This window comes from Saccostrea echinata, unplaced genomic scaffold (genome assembly GCF_033153115.1).
Source record: "Saccostrea echinata isolate AGI-Se365-2 ecotype Australia unplaced genomic scaffold, CSIRO_AGI_Sech_v1 ptg000053l, whole genome shotgun sequence".
NCBI lineage: Eukaryota > Metazoa > Mollusca > Bivalvia > Ostreida > Ostreidae > Saccostrea > Saccostrea echinata.
Genome location: NW_026889802.1, coordinates 2,112,808 through 2,134,283, shown reverse-complemented (window position 1 = coordinate 2,134,283; position 21,476 = coordinate 2,112,808). Strand labels below are relative to the sequence as shown.

The following is a 21,476-nucleotide window of genomic DNA, read 5'->3' as shown; positions in this document are numbered from 1 at the left end:
TTTGTAAATATTTACCAATATATACGATTTTGTTTTAAATTTCATGCACAGAATGCAGATTTCAATAAGAAATGAACTTACCTGAAAGTGACCATGGAACCTTATATCATTCATTGTCATTGCGAATCAGCTATTTTAGACCATTACATTTTTGACATAACAAGATCAGTAACACAAAAACTGTTGTCTCTCTTAAAAATTTCACTTCTGTAACGGTTATTCAGGAAAGTTTCTGCATTAAAGATAGAAGTTTTTTTTTTTATTTTGGAAGCGAAATGCTTCATACTTTTGTTTAACATCCTAAAACAAACATTAATTTTAACTATTGCCGAGATTTATAATTTTATTGCTGGAAATTAACTTCCATAACAATATTTACCTGAAATTTTAACTTAATATTGGATTCATGCGAGACTTCATAAAATACTTAAGCATTCTTTACTGAACATCAGAAAATGAAAAAGTGGCCAAATTCAGCTTTATTTAAAAAATAATAAGACTTGATCAAGCATTAACTTCTGTAACATTACCTTTAAATCAATAGTATATTGATATTGTTTTAAAAAGTTAATGTTACCAAATTTGTGAACAATTTTTTTTTCAAGTTCACTGATAAGTCCTTTAGAGAATTATGAAGTTCATTTTGTTATTTGAAACAATTATTTTTTTTCATGTTTTATACCCTGAATTGGTCCTTTTGTCATAGAATAACTATAGTGTGCATCATCTGTAAACTACTCATATTTTCGATCTTCTCGAGAACTGCCTGGCCAAATTCAACCAAATTCGCCACAAAGCATCCTTGAATGAAGGAAATTCAAGTTAATTCAAATTGAAGAGCCACACCCTTTTTTCAAGGGGAGATAAGTACGAAATATTGAGAAGAGACATTTCACATTTGGTAGGTATTTCGCCTACTCCAGGTAGTGATTTCTAAAATCTAATTTTTTACCAATATTTTCTTAAACAATCTTATTTTGGAAATTTGCAAGCTCAAACGACACAATAATGATATTTAAATGTCAATAGTTCCTTTATATGATAAATATGAAAATCACCAAGTTTGTATTGAGTATATAGAAAATACTGAGGTATCTACCTAAACTGTTGCCAAAGACCAGTGTTAACCAGAAATTGACTTAAATCAAAAGAGGAAGCCTTTTAATATGAATATAATGAAGTGCATTGAAGTATAATTTTCCATTTGACTGAAACTTATTGAGCATTCTTTTGGACAGTGGTTGTTACATAATGCCACACCAATTTCTTCACAAAGGAGAAAACAGTGTATTGTGGGGGCAAAGGGAGAGTAAACACCAGTTTGCACTGAAAGAAAGCCCTCGATTGTCTCGCATGTTTTATTCAAATATCTGTGAAACAGGTATTCTATAAATGTATATAAATATTCTATAAATACAATAGCCTATCAAAATGGCAGTGTACATAAACATCAGATAAACATGTTTGATCGATACAGGTGTTCTGATAACTTAATAGACATCATTTATACATACTGGGTACATGTAATTATATGTACATATTCATTGCAAAACATGAGTTTTACAGAGACTCCCAACTTCTCCCAACTTCATAATATCCCCATTTTAGCAAAACTCATGTTGCTAGTCTCAGAGCATGGGGCGTCTTAAAACATTGTGACGAATATTACTTTCTCTATTTAAAGAAATAGGCGTGTTATTATGTAAGGATTGATGTTCGATAAGAAAGACCCAAATGTTCCATTCAAGCGAAAAATCTCACCACTTCAGTGTGCAGCATTGTATAAAAAATAATAAAAGTCCCGGAGGTGATGGATTTAGTCAAATTTTTCTGGAAAGATTAAGAATTTTTCTGATCCGATCTCTTAATTTTGGAATTTTGTCTGGTGAATTATCTTTAACTCAGAAACAAGGTATTATTTCTCTTTCCCCCAAGGGTGATAAGCCAAGATCAATTACATGTGTGCCTCTTGTGTATTCGATATAACTGCTATGGAAACTAGGAGTTAACAGTATTAGGTCAAAATTTTTAAAAGATTTTGTTAATTTTATATTCTCAAATATCTAAAATTCTGTTGATGGTTAAATCATATGTCCAGGCACTGTCAGGGTACATATTTTATAGAGAAATAATAGTGAATACATGTTTTACATTCTCATCTATTGTGTTAACAATGAAAGGCAGATCGATGCACATGAATTGGTTTACAATCTGCCTTCATGAAATCAATACTGTCTTGTGTTTGTATTTTGACTAAAATTTTTTTGAATCGACAAACCAATGGCTGAATGGAATGTACCAAAATGTGTACCAATGAAGATATACAAAAAATGGTTTTGATAAACATGTAATTATGAGATAGAGAGTAAATAAAAGTTCATGTTTACTTTTACAGACAGTTTTTTCCAAATTAATGCAAGTAATGGAAACATTTCTCTGAGAGATGGTCACAGTCTGGACAGGGAAAATCTGAGTGTCATCACATTAGTTGTCAGGGTAAGATACCTATTTTTTGTGAATCCATATATGCTTAGTGGTCACAAATATTTATGTCTTTTAAGTTGAAAGTTACAGTCATTGGACATAAGTATTCCTCACTGATCTCAAAATACTCAAATGGTCGTAAAGGTTGTCACAGCTATTTTTGATCGTGCCATTGAAAGAGAACATATCAGGTTCGGAAATTTGGCCAGAATAAATGTCACAAATTTCTGGGGAACTTTATATAACCGAAATGAATATTTCAAAAATTAGTAGATTGTTTGGAATATCAAGGACAACTGTATACATTATTATGAAAAAAAAACTGAAGATCTCGACATGTAGAAAACAGGGATCAATCTGGAAGAAAACCATGAGTAAACAAATACCAACTTTCCAAACTGCATAGTGAAAATAGCAGCAGGGAATCTTTAGATAAATTTATCAATGCTAAATAATTAAGAAAAGAATTATTTTTTATTTTCTTAAACTGTAAAAAAAAATTGATATGACATATAATGGACGGTAACAAGAGATGGTTGTCCATAAGTGATGCCACAGAAGAACATGCATACCATGGAGTAAGGAATGAAAGAATTGGACTTGCATCATCAATAGAAATCAAAGTACTCAGAAGTACAGAAAGCTGGGCTCATTTACAGAGAAGTGAACAAAGACCATTTTACATGAAACATATATTTTAATAACAGATGAATAACACTGGAAGAATGTGTAACACAAAAAATATATATTAATGGCATATAGTATGAATAACTAAAAATATGTCCATAGGACGTGAGTGCCCCGCCGAGGGTATATTAGTAATGCAACATGAAAATTTGTATTAGTTTATGAAATTTGATGAGAATATCTTGAAAAGTTTCTTTAAAATTGAAATTGAAATCTAAAGAATTGGATGTAGATGATAAATTCTCACCAAATTATGATAAGTGCATTAGCCTACATAAAACATCTTAAATGGTTTCTTTAAAACTAAGCAAAAATGCAAATTGAAGAAAAGTGAAGTAAAGGTCACAGGAAAGTTCAAGGTCAAAAGTTTTTAATGCAGTTGAATAGCTCTCACTAATATATATCAGCATATGAAGTTTGATAAAAATATCTTGAATGGTTTCTTTAAAACTGAGCTAAACACTAATTTAGGAAAAGTGAGGTCAAAGGAAAGGTCAAGGTCAGAAATGTTGATGAAGTTAAAAAGTTAACATCAGTATGTGTCAGCATATGAAGTTTGATTACACTATCTTGAACAATTTTTTTAAAACTGAGCTAAACACTAATTTAAGAAAAATGAGGTCAAAGTCAAAGGAAAGGTCAAGGTCAGAAATGTTGATGATTTGTTTGTTTGTATGTTGTTTAACGTCCCTCTTGAGAATTTTTCACTCATATGGAGACGCCACCACTTGCCGGTGGAGAGTTGCAAATATTGTCCTATACTCAGCACTTACGGCCATTGAGCGGTGAGGGATCTTTGTCGTGCCAGCACCTACTGTGACATGGGACCTCGGTTTATACGGTATCATACGAAGGGCCAGTCTCCACATCCCACAGTGGGATTCAAACCCGCGACATAAGGATCAACTCCTTACTTCGCGACTCTAGAGCAGATGCTCTAACCACTGTGCCACGCGGGCGACGAAATGTTGATGAAGTTAAAAAGCCAACATAAGTATTTATCAGCATATGAAGTTTGATTACACTATCTTGAATGATTTCTTTAAAACTGAGCTAAACACTAATTTAAGAAAAGTGAGGTCAAAGGAAAGGTCATGGTCAAAAAATGTTGATGAAGTTAAAAAGTTAACTTCAGTATGTACCAGTATATGAAGTTTGATTACACTATCTTGTATGGTTTATTTAAAACTGAGCTAAACATTTACTTAAGAAAAGTTAGGTCAAGGTCAAAGGAAAGGTCAAAGTCAAAAAAATGTTGTGCAGTTGAATAGCTCTCATCAATATGTATCAGCATAGGAAGTTTGATAAAAACATCTTGAATAGTTTCTTTGAAATTGAGCTTTGAACTAAGCTGAATGCAATTCGCGACGGAAGGACAGACGGAAGGACGGAAGTCGGACATGACAAACACTATATGCCCCGGCCATGTTCATGGCAGGGCATAAAATTTTTTTTTGAAAATTGAATTGAATAAACATTAATGCAGCAAGGTTAAACATTTATGCACAGACTCCCCCCAGCGGGGAGTTTTGCATAAAGGTGTACATCGGGTCACATGCTCCCCACATTAGTTTTAGCTTGGTAACACAACCTTTATTTATAGAATCAGGGAGACCTGATAAAAAACTTTCGCATATTTTAAACAAATAATTAAGCAGAGAATTTCTTGGTAAGAACTTAAATTTGTTTAATTTAGTGTTTGTATTGTCTCAAAGCAATGAGCCCCACTAAAAAAAACTAGGTATTTATTGTATGCCAGCTGATTAATGGAAATAATGAACAATTGTACATTTTGCTAAAGGCCAACAAAGTTGCATCATCGGATACCCACAGGTGATCTCGTCTTTTACTCATCACTCATGGGCAAATTCGCCAAAATATCGTAAAATATGCTAATTTGTTGATTATAGATAACCAATCAGAAAATTGGAACTCTTCAATTTGGAAAATATGTTTATTAGTTTGCTATTTACAATTAATATCAAAAGGTGCAAATTTTGTTTTAAAACAATTGAAAACAAATCGTACAGGTCACTTACATCAAATACCAGCAAGAAATTATATGGGAGTACCTTCCTCAAACTGCGAAATTCACCAGAGAGTGGATTTATTTGCAATCCATGTGTTAACTACAGAAAAGTTTTTGTCATTGCCGAACATTCATACGTGACATAAACTTTAATTTGCTGATTTGCCATTGTGACTCTGTGGAGCAGCCAATCAAATGACCCACGAATATTAATTACTTACAATGATTTTCCTGTGAGTTTGCCCACTGGCACAGGTGATGAGTAAAAGACGAGATCACCCATGGGTATCAGACGATGACAAAGTTGAAACCTCCATCTCATGTATGTGCAATTGAGGACCTAACTATCTGTATGATCTGGGGTTGTACATGTATATGTTACAAAGTTTTAGGAACTTTTATCTATGTAAACTGAAATATTTACATTTGCTATGTTTTTCTACTAAGCCAACTGTGAAATTGGTTTGAATGTCATTTTTGTGTATACTCACGCGTAGAAATATGCACGGAGAAACTCGCGCTAAAGTGACGTCACAATGAACTACAGAGATGTTAATAAAAATATGACGATATAGGACAGCGAGAAATTCAAACATTGAGTATATTTTTGGTGCTTTTGAACATGTAAAATGTAAATATAAGGAATGTTTTTCATTTTAGTGTGAATTATTGGTGTGTAAATCACACAGACTTGCACGTAGGCATATTTTTCATGAAGCGCTAGCAATTCAGTTTCTAGACATAAATATTATAGAAATTATTTGGTTATAATTAAAAAGAAATCTTCAAAAATACCGTTTCAATTTGTCAACGGCTTTATTTAACAATTCCACCAAGGCTATGAGAAGAAATAAGAATGGTCATCTTTCAAAATATTAAGGTGTGACAGTAGGTATTTAATTCAGGAAGACAATTTTTGATGAGTAGCTAATGTAAAAAAAAAATTGGTTCCATTTTGACATCAGTGACAAATATTTATGTCCAATGACTGTAACTATAAACTATTATTCACATCAACTTTTGTATGTGATTTGTCAGTTTAATTTTCAGACTAATTTGTCAGACTAATTTTTATGACTGAGGAAATATTCTACAAAAATACACAATGAAATAAATAGTTTGTGGCAGGAAATATTTGTGAGTAAAACAAAGTCACAAAACTGATGGATATTTCTTACAGGCAGATAAAAGTTGGTGTACAGTATTGTGTTTGTTTAGACAAATCATGATTTATCTAAGTTTATATAAGAAATAATTAGCAAATTCTTATGGTTTTGAGAGTAAATTCTATACAATGGAGCATATGGTAATTTGCGTAAAAATATAAGCCATAAATGTTTCCTATGCATATATTGCCCCCCTCCCCCCCCCCCCCCCCCCAAAAAAAAAAAGATCTTGACAGTTATTTCTTAATACTTCTATACTAGGGAATGAGTAAGAATACATGTGACTTTAAATAGTGTGTAAATGATTGTAAAATTATACACTCAGAACTGAAGGGTTTATTACTGTTTTATCATCAGCATAAAGCATGTAAATATTTTGCAACACACTCAACACTAAGTTTTAAGTTGGCATCCAGTTCATCACTAGTGGAACATGTATATATATCAACAGCTAAATTTTATAGTGAATTATTTAAGAACATATAATTCCAATCTTACTTTTATTCATTGATTTCCTGTGTTTTGATTGGACGAGAACAAATTCAAGAAAAAGTTTACACATCCATAAATTCTCAATCAGAACTACTTTCTTGACCTATCTTTTATTGTAAAAAAAAAAAAATGAAACAAATCGTTACTTCTATTCTGTGTTTTAGCTAAACAATTACAGAAACTTGAAATTAAATAAAAAACAAAACTGACGACATACAGGACTGACAGACGGGAATATTATGTTTATGTCACTGTCAGATCACGAGGGTGAATTTTAAATCTCTGAAGTCATATGCTCGACGTTCCTAATAGGCCTAATGGAAGTAAAAACAAATCAGCTCAGTTATCAGTAGCGCTGTAATAGGAAAGAGAAACATACCCTAGACTCTTGCCTTATTAGCATCAAATTCATTTTTCTACATCCTATATTCTGTCCTGTCCTTGAACAAACCAGAGCAAATCAAGGTTGTCGTCGGTCTGCTACTTTCATTTTAGAGTGTCTATCTGTATATTGTCAACATGGTCAAGGACGAATTCTTTTGAAGTCTACTTGTATTTACAATATTTGTTGACTTCAATATTCGAAGAGTTTTTATAAGCTTATTTTATTAAATGTTTTGACAATTAAAGTTGAACTTTATCGACGTTCATTTCCATTGCAATTCATTTCCACATCGCAGCATAAAGTATTCCTACGCTGTATAGAAATAACAGATTGTATGGAGGCTTCAAAGAGAAATAATTTTAAAACTGCGTAATTGGAATCATAAGAAATAAACGTTTTTTTTTCAGAATTTATCAATGTGTAAACTCATGCCTTTGTACTCACAAACTTTACATAAAAGTGCTTTGCACTTTTATTCAGTTTGTGAGTACAAATGCATGAGTTTACACATCGATAAATTCTGAAAAAATAAACGTTTAATCCTATAATGAAGTAATGTGTATTTAAGATATGCAAACAATTAAATGTAATTTGAACGTTCATTCAATAGGCCTTTCATTTAATTTCTAGGCATACCAGGTGGATAAGCCTGAATTTCGTCGTGATGTTACTACTGTACAGATCAACGTTACTGATGTCAATGATAATCCCCCAGTCATGTCTCAGACGAGCTATACTGCCTCCATTCCAGAAAACATGAAGAATGGGCAGGTTGTCACATGGGTAAAAGCCACAGATGCTGACGAGGTAATTTAAGTGTCTCCTGTACTTCATAAAGTTCAGTAATCAGTGAGTTCTAATGCAGAAAGCATTGATTGCTTTCATTTTTTTTTAAGTGCGAATGCAATTTTCATTTTAATGGAGTCAAAGAAATGATGATCTTGATTATAACTCCTGGGCACCTGAGTCACTCAGTTAAACTGTTGCTATCTGTTTTTTGTCATATGTTAACATCTGAGCATTTTCAGCTTCTTCTCTGAAACCACTGAACCAATTTCAACCAAGTTTTGCATAGGGCATCTATGAGTAAAGGAGAACAAAAATTATGAATTTCATGGTCCATGCCTCCCTGGGACATAAGGTATGGGGCTAAAACGACAAAAAATCTTGTATCTTTAAATTATTATTTTTTTTTACTTTTTTTTTTTTTACTAATTGTGATTTTAACCCCTGGCCATGAGTCCAGGTTTCAGGAGTTAAGGGAGGAATGTATTGATCATATAGTAAAAATAATGCATAAATTCCTCAAAAAATCTTCTTTTCTACCCCTGTAATTAGCTAACATAAATTAACTCATTTCAAATTTGGGACTTCACTTGGTTCTTATGATCTGTATTATTTGTCATTATTATGCTTCCTGTCAGCTTGTCTCTATATAATCAATACCCAACTATTTTTGCATAGTGTTCTAAGGATTTATATAGCATAAGCATACTATGCCGAAATAGTGCACAGCTTCTTTTTCTGAAGAAAATCCGACAGCGCCCACGCCGGGGATTGAACTCACAACCCCGAGATTGTCAGTTTGATGCGCTACCGATTACACCACAGACGCTGTTATCTAAACCACTGTATTATAATATATATAAAATTAGTTTCAAATATTTTACACCTAAAGAAAATAAATAAACAAAATAATTTTTCTAAAATAGTTTCTTGCAATTTTTTTCCCTTCATGCAACTAAAATTCTCTGAAACTATCTGTACATTATACCTAATGCATAAAACATTCAAAATTAAAGAAAAAAGATTATGATGTACATGTAGCACAACGTGATGTCATAATAGGGGTGTACTAACATGAATTTAAGAGATGATGAAACATTGGAAATGCAGAAAATATTGTCGTTTTTATGCAACAGTCAGCATAATAATAACAATAGTGTTTTACTTTGCATGCACTATGCCTAAATAGTAGTCAGGGTTTGACACATAGTGGACTGGCCTCCAGCTCGTGCACCATGTGTCAAACCCTGACTACTATTTAGGCATAGTGCATGCAAAGTAAAACACTATTATATAAATATAGTAAAATAGTGCATAAAGTTCAAAAAATGTTTGAAAATTAATGGTACAAATACTGTTGATCACTTTAATTTTGTGACACCTTATTTTTGTGAGATAGTCATTTAATCTTTATTAACAAGACAAAATTTTCTCGAATTGTGATTATTGCTCTATATAATCATAAGGAATACTAATATACGTGAGAATGAAATTTTGGCAAGCTCACTGTCTTGTGTAATTACTCGAAAATAAAGTTCTCGCGAAGAAAGAGTGATTTACAGTACTTCTGGGGTTTTTTTTACTCATGATCAGTACAATTATTATGTTTATATACTTTTTTTAAATCCCCTCTCCCCCTTTATTATGAAGTAGAGGGGCTGAACCTGTTTTTATGAAGGTATAGATTAATGATTAATATATACATTTGTGGTATCTCTCTATTATATAAGCATACAGAGAGCAAATTTCTTCATACCTGTATGAAGTTTATCGAAGGTCATAGGTCATTATGTGACCTAATTACATAGCGCAGTAATATCTACATAAAAATGCTTACTCTACTTAGCAATATAGCATGCTTTTCATGTATAAAAATGTACAAAATACACAAGTAAAATAATAATCATTTTTATTTCCATTGTAAACGAGTACAGTTCTTGATCAATTTTACAAAGAGAATAGAAAACTACATGTTGTAAGTTTCATTCTGAGCTCCATATAGTCTCAATGTTTACCCTCATTTTTCTTGTAGACCTCTGAATGCTATAATTTTTTTTCATTAAACTTTACTCACAATAAATTTGAAAATATCAATGTAATGCAATCACACCACAAACAGCTGACAAACACTTCGGAAGTTCAGTAGGCACAGGTCCATTATCGAGATCGTTTTCTTAACAATGTAAGCTATTGCCAGTGTCTCCGTGTCAACATCATAATAAATATGCCTTACTAAATTCGTAGATTGCATGTTTCTGATCAAATTTTATACTTGATTTCAAGTGAACTGGTCTGTACAAGTGTCTCCATCCATCCCTTTCCAACCGATATTCCTCCAACTTTTTATTATCAAACATCGGATGTGTTTCTTGTGTTTTTAACATTGAATATGGGTTCTCATGCAGGAATACAAAAATTCCCAGACACCAATATGCTCACTGTAATTGATCACAAGTAGCCTGTCACAGAATATTCCCTTCAAAACAGAATCGTTTGCCAGATGAATTTGAAGCATAACTGCTTTTCAAGCCAATTTACACCTTGCGTAATTTGTCAAAATCTATGACGAACAGTTAGTGCTATATTTATATTCGATTGTCCATCTCAAATGTATATATAAGTAATAAATAACAAGTTTAAAAACTTCACTGGGAAATGAAGTGGGTCGGTACGTGATCAGATCTTCTGAGAAGGCCTTCGGCCTTCACAGAATTTGATCACGTGACTGACCCACTTCATTTCCCAGTGAAGTTTCTAAACTTGTTATTTATTTCTTAAATGGTTGAGCAATATTTTTATTGATAATCATCAAACTTCATACACAGATAGTGGGAGACAAATTTTGTATTAGAATAGACAGGGTGTCAGAATATGTAGTGCAAAGAAGATAGAAAACCAGTAAAACAAGGTTGGATTTCACAGTGAAATGGATTGCATAGGTGTCAGATTAGGGAGTTTTTACTGTATATCTACAGTACATCAAATGTTTGGGAACTCTTTGTTTAATAGTCATCATATGCAATGATTGGCTATGACATCTTTTTATTTAAAAAAGTTTAAGAAATGTTAAAAGTTTTTTTTTTAATTCCTATTTTTATCTTTACTGGTCAGAGACCAGAAGAGCTTGTGTGATAGTAAAAGTGTCCGTCATCAGTCTGTCTAGCTGTCCATCTGTCTGTCTGAAAACAATTTTTCAAAATGCTACTCCTCCTACAGTTTTGGTCTGATTTCAATATAACTTGGCACTCAAGTAGACTATACTAAGATACATACTTCTGTTTATCAGTTTTTGATTTCAATGAATCGTGTTGTCGTGGTAACTAAAAATAGACTGAAATTTCTTTGAAATACTTTCAAAATGCTACTCCTCCTACAGTTTTGGTTTGATATCAATATTACTTGGCACACAAGTTAACTACTTTAAGATACATAATTCTTTTTATTGGTTTTTGTTTTCCATGAACGGTGTTGCCGTGTTTACTTAAAATATAAATTTCTTTGAAATACTTTCAAAATGCTACTCCTTCAACAGTTTTGGTCTAATTTCATTGTAACTTGGCACACAAATAGATTACACTAAGATACATAATTCTCTTTATATTGGTTTTTGATTTTGATGAAAGGTGTTGCCATGGTTACAAAAAACAGAAATTTCTTTGAAATACTTTCAAAATGCTACTCCTCCAACAATGTTGGTCTAATTTCAATATAACTTGACATAGAAGTAGACTACACTAAGGAACATAATTCTTTTTATTGATTTTTGATTTTGATGAATGGTGTTGCCATGGTAACTAAAAATAGAAATTTCTGTAAAAGTCTTTTAAAAGTCTACTCCTTCTACAGTTTTGTCTGATTGCAATCTTTCCATGAAAAGTGACTAAATCAAGGATCATTGTTCTATTTATTGCTGTTGCAAAATCTCAAGTCCAGCTGCTACCTTTTCTCTTCCTTTGTTATAATACAAACCAGTAGAGCTACAGTCTCGACAGAGACCTCTGGTTTTCCTTTCAGTTTATGCCATTAAAAATAAAATCTCGAGTTTTTTTTATGCCCCCGGATCGAAAGATCCTGGGGATATATTGTTTTTGTCCTGTCTGTCTGTCTGTTTGTCTGTTTATCTGTTTGTCTGTTTGTCTGTCTGTCTGTTGTCAACTTTAACCTTGCCCATAACTTTTGATTGGTTGGAGCTATGACTTTCATATTTCACATGTGTATTCCTTGTGGCAAGACCTTTCTTTGGGTACCATCATATTTGACCTTTTGACCTTGACCTTGGAGTTTGACCCACTTTTGCAAAATTTTATGAGACTTTAACCTTGGCCATAACTTCTGAACAGTTGGAGCTTGGGGTTTCAAACTTCAAATGTGTATTATTTGTGACAAGGCCTTCCTTTGGATACCAACAACTTTGACCTTTTGACCTTGACCTTGGAGTTTGACCTACTTTTAAAAAACTTTAACCTTGACCATAATTTTTGAATGGTTGGTGCTAGGGCTTTCATACTTCACATACTTAGTCCTTGTGACAAGACCTCCCTTTGGATATCAACCACTTTGACCCTTTGACATTGACATAGGAGTTTGACCTACTTTCGAAAAACTTTAATCTTGGCCATAACTTTTGAATAGTTGGTGCTAGGGCTTTCATACTTTACATATGTAATCCTTTTGACAAGACCTTCCTTTGGATACCAACAACTTTGACCTTGACCTTGATGTTTTACTTACTTTTAAATAACTTTAACCTTCGCCATAACTCTTGAACAGTTGCACCAAGGGCTTTCATATTTAACATTTTTTATCTTTTGGCCTGGATTTTGAATTGCATTTGAGAAACTTTAACCTTCGCCATAAGCTGCCATACGGGGGCATCAGTGTTTCACAAACACATCTTGTTAATCTGTGTTTTCAAATTTTGAGCTTTAAAATAAAAAAAAAATCATGGTCACTATTGAACCTTATATATATTCCATTCTAACCCATAGGGACCAAATGCTGAGTTTGTTTATATATTGGAGAATTGCAACAAATCTTTTGAAATTAACCAAACTGGAAGTATTATTGTAAAAGACAGTACACAGCTGGATATGGAGGAAAATCAGCAATTTACCTGTACAGTAAGTAGGCCCTGTCCCTCTGGACAAAGAAAAGATTGAATAATGATCTTATAAACCCTTTTCTTTTCATCATTTTCAGTTTATGAAGTTGGCAGCTCTTATAGGGTTTATTATTGGGGTTAGGCTGTAGTGCAAGATGTTTTTGTTTTTATGACTGTCTTTGTTTTGGGGAAATTTCTGTAATAATTCTTAGTGGGTTGCTTTGATAACAAAGGAGCAGTTAGGCCTCCTCTTGTACACTTAAAATTGATTGTTTTAATCTAGGTTTATGCAAAAGAAAGCCAAACAGCAGAGAATAAAAGCAGTAACAGATCTTCTTTGACAATAAGCCTGACTGATGTCAATGACAACAACCCAGAGTTCCACAACAAAAGCTACAGTTTTAATGTTACAAGGAACCCATCTAAAAATACAATCATTGGACAGGTGGGGAATTTCAGATTCAAAGTTTGGAATAACATTTTTAATGAGAATAGTTCTGAAACATGGAGGCGATTTCTAATCCAATTATATCAGGATTAAATGAATATCTTATAAGGAACAAGTATTTATTTAAGGACGTACAACACACCCACCACCGAAAAATTCCTGTCGTTTAATTTTAGCTATTTTTGTATATTGTATACATGACTATATATACAATTTGTATGCACATTTTGGACAAAATCGTTCGAGTCGTATTTGGACAGGAAGTTCCAAAAGTTACCCTCCTTTGGTTGTTCACACGGAGAATAAATTTTCAATCGGCTAGCTATAAAATCCTTGATTTTCAAAAAAGTTCCGCAAGTCTGGCTGTCAAGATTTCATCGACTCATTCATTTCGCCATTAACCACACAAATAAAGTGTTTTTGTAGAGGTACACATCGCCAAAATATTTTTTTAAGGACTTAAACTGAAAAACGATGGTTCATTTAAGCCTTGAAAAATGCGTATTTTTCAAATTTAATATTTTTTTTACGAAAAAACTTATTGTTTAATTTTGGAAAAAATACTTTTTTCATGTAATTGATTACAAAAGTAATCTTTATAATTTTTTGTAATTTTTTTAAACGAGCCGTTTAGAATTTATAGCGAAAAATCACCCCCCCCCCTTTTCTCCTTAAGTCACGTTTCTCAAGCGCCTTTCAGACTTGGGACGAAAACATTATTAGATCTACAAATACACATGAAAAATTCCGAGCTAGAAAATATCTTTTACTTTAAAAAATTATTTACATTATATGTATCAAAGTTCTTAAAACTTTTCAGTTCATTGAAATGCAGATGTATAGGCAATTTTTGACGAAGCCCCCCCCCCCTTTATTTTAGACGCAGTCATTAGAGCTTCATGAAACATAGGTTACCCTCAAGATATATATTTAATCTACTTAATTCATTCATGCAGATTTATATTCTGACAACTAGAATAAGAGTTAAACCATCAACTACTAGAATACAAGTAAAACTTATTCTCTAAGGATTTTATGTCCACGTGTCCAATATGTAGTCCATACATATGGCTGACATTCATTTAATTTTATATTATACCTGCGTATGAATTCAACTTACATTGAATTTTAATCTTATTTTCATTAAAAATGAACGCACAATGTTGAAAATACAACTCTTCGATTATGTAAACAGGCTGGTAAATGGAATATATTGTTTCTTATTTATTTCAAACAAGAGAGGGGTCTAAAAGTACCCCCCCCCCCTTGTATGATCCTACTGTTGCTTCTACAGATAAAATGGAAATTTCGTATTCATATACATTAACTTCAATTTATCAAACTGTAAATTCTCCATGTTTTAATTATTCATGTGTCAAAATATTCATGTACAGTGATACATGCATAAAACGTTTTGTTTTGATTCGAGGAAATGCGCACTGAATTTGTTGACAGTGGTATATCTAGATGGGCGGATAGGGCCAGTTTGTCGCATATAAGATATTCGTGAACTCGGGCCATTTCAGTACACAATTCTGTTACATTTTCGGCACTTACTTAGTATATATTATAGTTTTCAGTTCCTGAGTTCATCAGAATTCATTGTGTCTTCATAACTGTTCGACAAACAGGAGGAAATAACCCAACTAGGAGAGGGGGAAAATCTCCCACATTTTTAGAGTTGTTCCTCTTTGATCAGTGAACTTTTGGAAACGGGTTGTAAAACTTTTTTTTCTTAAAAGGAGAACAAAAACAGTATTTATATGGCTAATTCTTAATTTGAAGATAGGCCCATGATCTGGTAATGCGAATGTTACATAGCCAACTGTAACAAAAGAAAGCAATGTATCATGAAAAGATAAAGAATATTGTTGTGCTAATATTGATCATGGATACGAGTTTCGTGTAAAATTAAAGAAATTTAAGATATGATCTTTCTTTTCTTCCTTTTTTTATGGAGGAGGGGCGGGTTTTAAATCAAACGCACAAATAATCAAGGATACGATTTGGTATTTCTAAAGAAACCACATCAAGCCCCTAATCCCAATTTTCTTATAATTATGTCGGGATCGATTCGGTCGTCATTTTGACGCTTTATTATAAACGTCAAATTTGACGTCAAATTAAACGTTTAATTGAAATCGCAAGAGTTATCTCCCCCAGTGTGTTGTACGTCTTTAAATTCAGCTGCTGTGGAATATTTCATTGAACTGAATAGGTGACCAACTTAGCAGAGATTAGTTACTTTTTTTTACTTTCAGGTGAAAGCAGAAGATGGTGATGTCTCAAAGCCTACAAATGGATATGTAACCTATGAATTAAGTGGCCAAAAAGAAAAATTTTTTCAGATTAATAATAAAACTGGAGAACTACATCCTATAAGTAATCCTCTGTATGGTTGTGATGTATCCAAACTCCCCAAATCTGTAGAGTCATATGTGACAGCATCAGACAATCCCAAAGACTCGACCACTAAAAGGTAGGTAACCAGTTCTGTTGGAGCTAGAGCTGTCACATTGTTATATAGATAATGCACATAGATCAGCTGAAGTAATGTATTACCTACAATATATGCAGATATTTTTTTTTTTGCCCCACCATGAATATGGGGCATTGGCATGTTGTGTTTATCCTGTGCATGTTTCTGTCTGTTACACTTTGCATTTAGCTCAATTTCAGGATATTTTTGATTGCATTACAGAAGTGGTGTTATCCTGCTTTGATAAGTTCATAATTATAATTTGTTACTCTTTAGATCATCTCTGTTGAAATATCTGATTTTTTGACTACATCTAAAGAGAATAAGGGCAAAATGTGAAAAGTAACTTGGGGTTTAAAAAAAACTCCAAGTATGCAACAGTCATATCTAGAAATTTTTTTTCCCCCATGTAAATTCCTAAAAGTCTAAATTGAAAATCTAGTTCTTTATAATTCCATTGTTCTTTGTTGAGCAAAATTGCCATGCAACAATTTTTAGGACCATCATCAAAATGAACATTGATTAACATAAATCAAACTTGATTTACTCAGTAAATTTCCTATGAATTAAAACTGTTTTATAAATTAAAACTAGTTTGGTTGATTACATGAAGTGTTTTACATCCAGGACTACAACAGTGAGAGTGTCAGTCAATATACAGACAAATCTCTGTTCTCCTGTCCTTTCCATCTTGGAGAATGTTTCCCGTCATTCAGTACCAGAGGACATACTACCAGGAACCCCACTGGTCACCATTCAGGTAGATACAAAGCTAATTTGACATATCCAAGGTGTATGAGGTTACATGAATTCAGAATAATAGAGGTAAAAATATAGTTTTGAAGTTGTGGACATCTCACAAATTGAGATAATGAGCTTTTATTTTATCATTTTGCCTTAAATAAATTATTCATCAGAATTGTATCTGATATAAAATGTTTTGTTTTTTTTTTTGTTTATTCAGTTTCTTTAAACAAATCCATTTTCTCACTATTTTCATGAAGGTTTTTGATGCAGACCCAAATGACTCACCCCCTTACTTATGCATTAATGGTGATCAGGAACCCTTTCAACTCAGAAAAACCAGGTATGCTCTAAAGATGCGTAGACAAAGTCTGTGGAAGGAGTTTTTAAATTTTTTAGTCATCATAGAATTATAATCACACACACACACACACAAAAGGAAGATAATCAAATGCTGCAGAAGTTAATGGGACTTGGCTAACAGAATACAGTGGTTCCCGTTTTATCGAATAGTCAAGTTGTCAGCCTTGTTTTATCCGAATAGCCGAAAATTAGAATAGCCGATTGCTTCATACTGAGTCCAAAGATAGATGCATAGAGCTACATGTATTGATAATACATCGTAGCAAATTTCCAGCTTGCACATTCGTTTTCTTTTGACATGTTTACTTAACGACTTTACTAAAAATAATTTATTTTACTTACTTATGAATTTAATATGAAATTTTTTTTCAAATAAATTGACGTATAGAATATATTCTTTGATAGTTATTGCCATCTTTCTTCAGCACATGTTTACATTCCTTCTTCGATGGTCGCCATTTTGGAAACGGAAGTAGACTAAATGCTTGACTAATAACCGTAAACTATTTTTCCCTGGATAGATTGTAAATTAAAAATAAACAAAAATATTAAATATATGTAATTGTTTCGTTTTTATTTGTTTCTTTAATACGGTTGCGTATTTTATACTGTGTGTGAGTTTACCAGTCTCGTTCTTGTCTGCTGAAGAGAGATTTTGAGAGCCATGTGGAGAAAGATGGTATGAATTTTGAGACGTATTTTTATAGAACGGGCCATTTATTATTTTTACCATAAATTTTGCACTGAAAAGTGAATAAATATTAAGCCAATTGACCAAGTTAAACGATTGAATAGGCTTATTTCATTATCCAAGTAAATTGTCATACACAAGCTAATCAGTTTAATAAATAAATTTCACGCCGAAAAAATTGCAGATAATTGTCATAATTAACAAGTGCATCATTGAACCCAAGCTGATCACCACAACTGTAATCAAAACATATCTATTTACTATGCCCACTATTGACACAGGTAAGGTGCCTGTGTGCGTCCAGCCGTAACTAATCCCCTCATTGTCGTACTCAAGCCAGTCAAGGTAATTGGTGTCAAACTGTGTAAACAAAGGCTTCACATACGAAGTTGGAGGTGTGAACAAGGTGCTGATTATCAAAAAACACTATGATAGTCTAAATTTTTGTATCGGATAAAACGAAATTCCAATATTTTCTCATCAGAATATCAGGTGAAATTATTAATAAATATATAAGAAATGGTTTTGTGCTCTGATATTATATTGAAATAGCCGAAATATTCGTTAAACCGCTATCCGATAAAATGGAAGCCACTGTACTATTTTGGAAGTCATATTTAAATGAATGTGATTTTGTGGGTCAAAACAGGACATAAATAGTGTGTGAGGGTGACGGAATATTTTTGCAAATGTAACCTGCTGGTTGTGGATCAGGTAGAAACACTAAATTTGCTTTTCACAGACATGAATTTTTTCTTAGTTATTTTTTGTCTTACAGTAAAAACAACATGGTTCAGTTGTCAGTGAACAGAAAACTTGACAGAGAGGAAAAAGATCTTTACATCATTAAAGTGGAAGCAAATGATACAAAACATGTAAGTATCCTTTACAGAACTATATAATACTGTAAACCAATTATTAAACACAACATATTTTATTCGCAAATCGCCAGTGAAAACTGGTCCATGATGATTAATATCTGCAACTTGGCTTTCCTTTTTAGCTCACCTGAGCAGAAGGCTCAAGTGAGCTTTTCTTATCAAAATTTGTCCCTTGTCTGTCGTCATCGTTGTCGCAAACTTTTCACATTTTCATCTTCTTCTCAAGAACCACTTGGCCAATTTCAACCAAACTTGCCACAAAGTATCCTTGGGTAAAGGGGATTCAAATTTGTTCAAATGAAGGGTCATGCCTTCTTCCAAGGGGAGATAATTAAGAATTAGTGAAAAATTAATGGAATCTTATAAAAGTCTTCTTAAGAAACACTGGACCAGGTAAGATGAAACTTTTAAGGAAACATCCTCAGGTAGTGTACACTCAAGTTTGTTAAAATCATAACCCCCAGGGGTAGGGTGGGGCCACAATGGACAACCAAAGTTTAACATAGAAATACATAGGAAAAATCTTTAAAAATCTTCTTCTCCGGAACCACTGGGCTAAGAAAGGTGAAACTTATGTGGAAACATCTTCAGGTAAATGAGGTAATGTAGATTCATATTTGTTAAAATCTTGATCCCTGGGGTTAGGATGAGGCCCCAATGGCCACTGAAAGTTTTACATTGGAATACGTAGGAAAAATCTTGAAAAAATTCTTTTCTCAAGAACAGCAAAGCCATGATTGGTTATATATACATGGAAGCATCCTCAGGTAGTATAGATTCAAGTTTGTTGAAATCATGACTGAGGATAGGGTGGGGCCACAATGGACTATCATAGATTTACAAAGGAATACATTGCATTCAGCATTCACCATGCGCTCACGTTCACCATTCACAAAGCATTCAGCATTCGATCACTTTTCGTTCACCTTGCGTTCAGGGTTCACTTATCGTTCTGTCTTCATTGTCATTGTCATTCGGAACTCGGATGTGAAAGGACCTATTTATTAAAGGAAGAAAGAGAATGCAAGAATCAACAGGTTTTGAAATTTTATGAAAGATCTATCGTGTTTAAAAAATTATCATTTTAAGAAAAAAAAACTATTTTACTAACTTAATTATTATGTTATTTAATGATTTAATATACAAAATAAATGTTGTAAGTATATATATATATATTTTTTTATTAAATTAAATTACGGCAATGTACGGAAATTTCAAGAGCAGCAACATTTTATTATAATGTCAAAGATGACAAATAATTGATAAAGATAATAATTCAAGTGGACTGAATTACCACCTGCAGCATGATTACGAAAATATTCATTTCTAACACATTTTCAGTTACTATAGAAATAGATATAAGAGCTAGTTATGAAAATTATAGAAAACATTATGGATTAAAAATGTCTACGGTGTAACATACTTTGATAATGTGGTTAAAAAATATTTATTTAAATTGTAATACACACACACAAAAAAAAAAAAAACTAGCAAAGTCAAGTTTTGGCTTGACTGAAAAGGAATAGGCTTTTCTACTTTACATATAGTCATAGTTTATGCTTAGAGAGAAAAATTGTTTTTTTATACTATAACTATCTATGTTTTCCATTCGATGTAATTAAGAGCCCCCCCCCCCTTTTTTTTACTCAGCCACTTATGCAATATTTGTAGTATAATTATATTAAATTAACATTAAACAAGAAATCAATGAGTTTTATGACTTAAAAATGTCGGTCTCAAAAGATACACCTATCTGAGAATTTTATTTGGAATCGTAGTCCAAAATACACTGGTATTTGAAATTGGCATATAGTGTGTATCAAATTTATGCATTTGAATCATTGCAAGTGTTTAATATGTCCAATGTAGTTTCTTTTTTAAAATTTTTTTTTAAATAAATGATGGATTCTGATCTAGAAATGATCAGGAAAAAGTATAAAACTTCTTGGAAGTACTTAGACTTCGGTGTGACGAGACTTACACAGCAACACAGTGTCATATGATTTTGATTGACAGGACAAGCAGTGGACTTCGTGTGAACTTGAAGCAGAAATTTTTTTAAAAAAGACTATTACTGCCAAACAAACAGATTTGTTAATAAAGAATGGTTTAATAACTGCCTGATATACAAAAAATCCAATTTAGGAATTTTTGTGTGATACAATGCATGCATTGTGGGAAGGGGGATGGGGGGGGGGGGGGTATAAGGATAGTCTAATTAATATATGATCAATAAAAAATATTTTCACATAAGTGTGTAATATTACATGAAAATATGAGAACACATGTATATTTATGCAACACATCTACAGACCTATGCAAAGTATTTTTCTATTATTTCACATGGAATTGCCTTTGTAGGAATTACATGTATGTTTGTAATTCATTCCATAAATCTGTTAATTCCTCTTCTAAAAGCTACAACATTTGTAATGGTTTTAGAGACCAAATAAGAATAACCATATCTATTTTACAGAATAATTTTCGCTATTTTAATTACAGAGTTCGATATCATTGCAATGATTTTAACAGCGATCACTTTTCTGTGCCTATAAACAGCTTAATTTAAACATTATAAATATGTGCAGAAAATACTGTAAGAAACATTAATAGCGATTCTCTGTAACCTCTTAAACTTCTTTGCCACGCATGGTCACCGATTTTGATGAAACTTTGCCCATTATTACAACTTGACACCAAATACATATTTCAAATAAAATTTCATTGCTATGTGTCTTCG

At 32.5% G+C, this 21,476-nt stretch overlaps 1 protein-coding gene across 1 annotated transcript; it reads left to right on the top strand.

Moving 5' to 3' along the window:
* The first annotated feature begins 1,251 nt into the window (after positions 1-1,251).
* Positions 1,252-16,838, top strand: LOC133204438 (cadherin-related tumor suppressor-like). The gene is made up of 7 exons (XM_061340165.1): positions 1,252-1,381; positions 2,396-2,496; positions 7,874-8,050; positions 13,018-13,149; positions 13,414-13,575; positions 15,840-16,057; positions 16,685-16,838. The coding sequence occupies exons 1-7, from the start codon at positions 1,252-1,254 to the stop codon at positions 16,836-16,838; spliced, it is 1,074 nt and encodes a 357-aa protein (XP_061196149.1).
* The last annotated feature ends 4,638 nt before the right edge of the window (positions 16,839-21,476 follow it).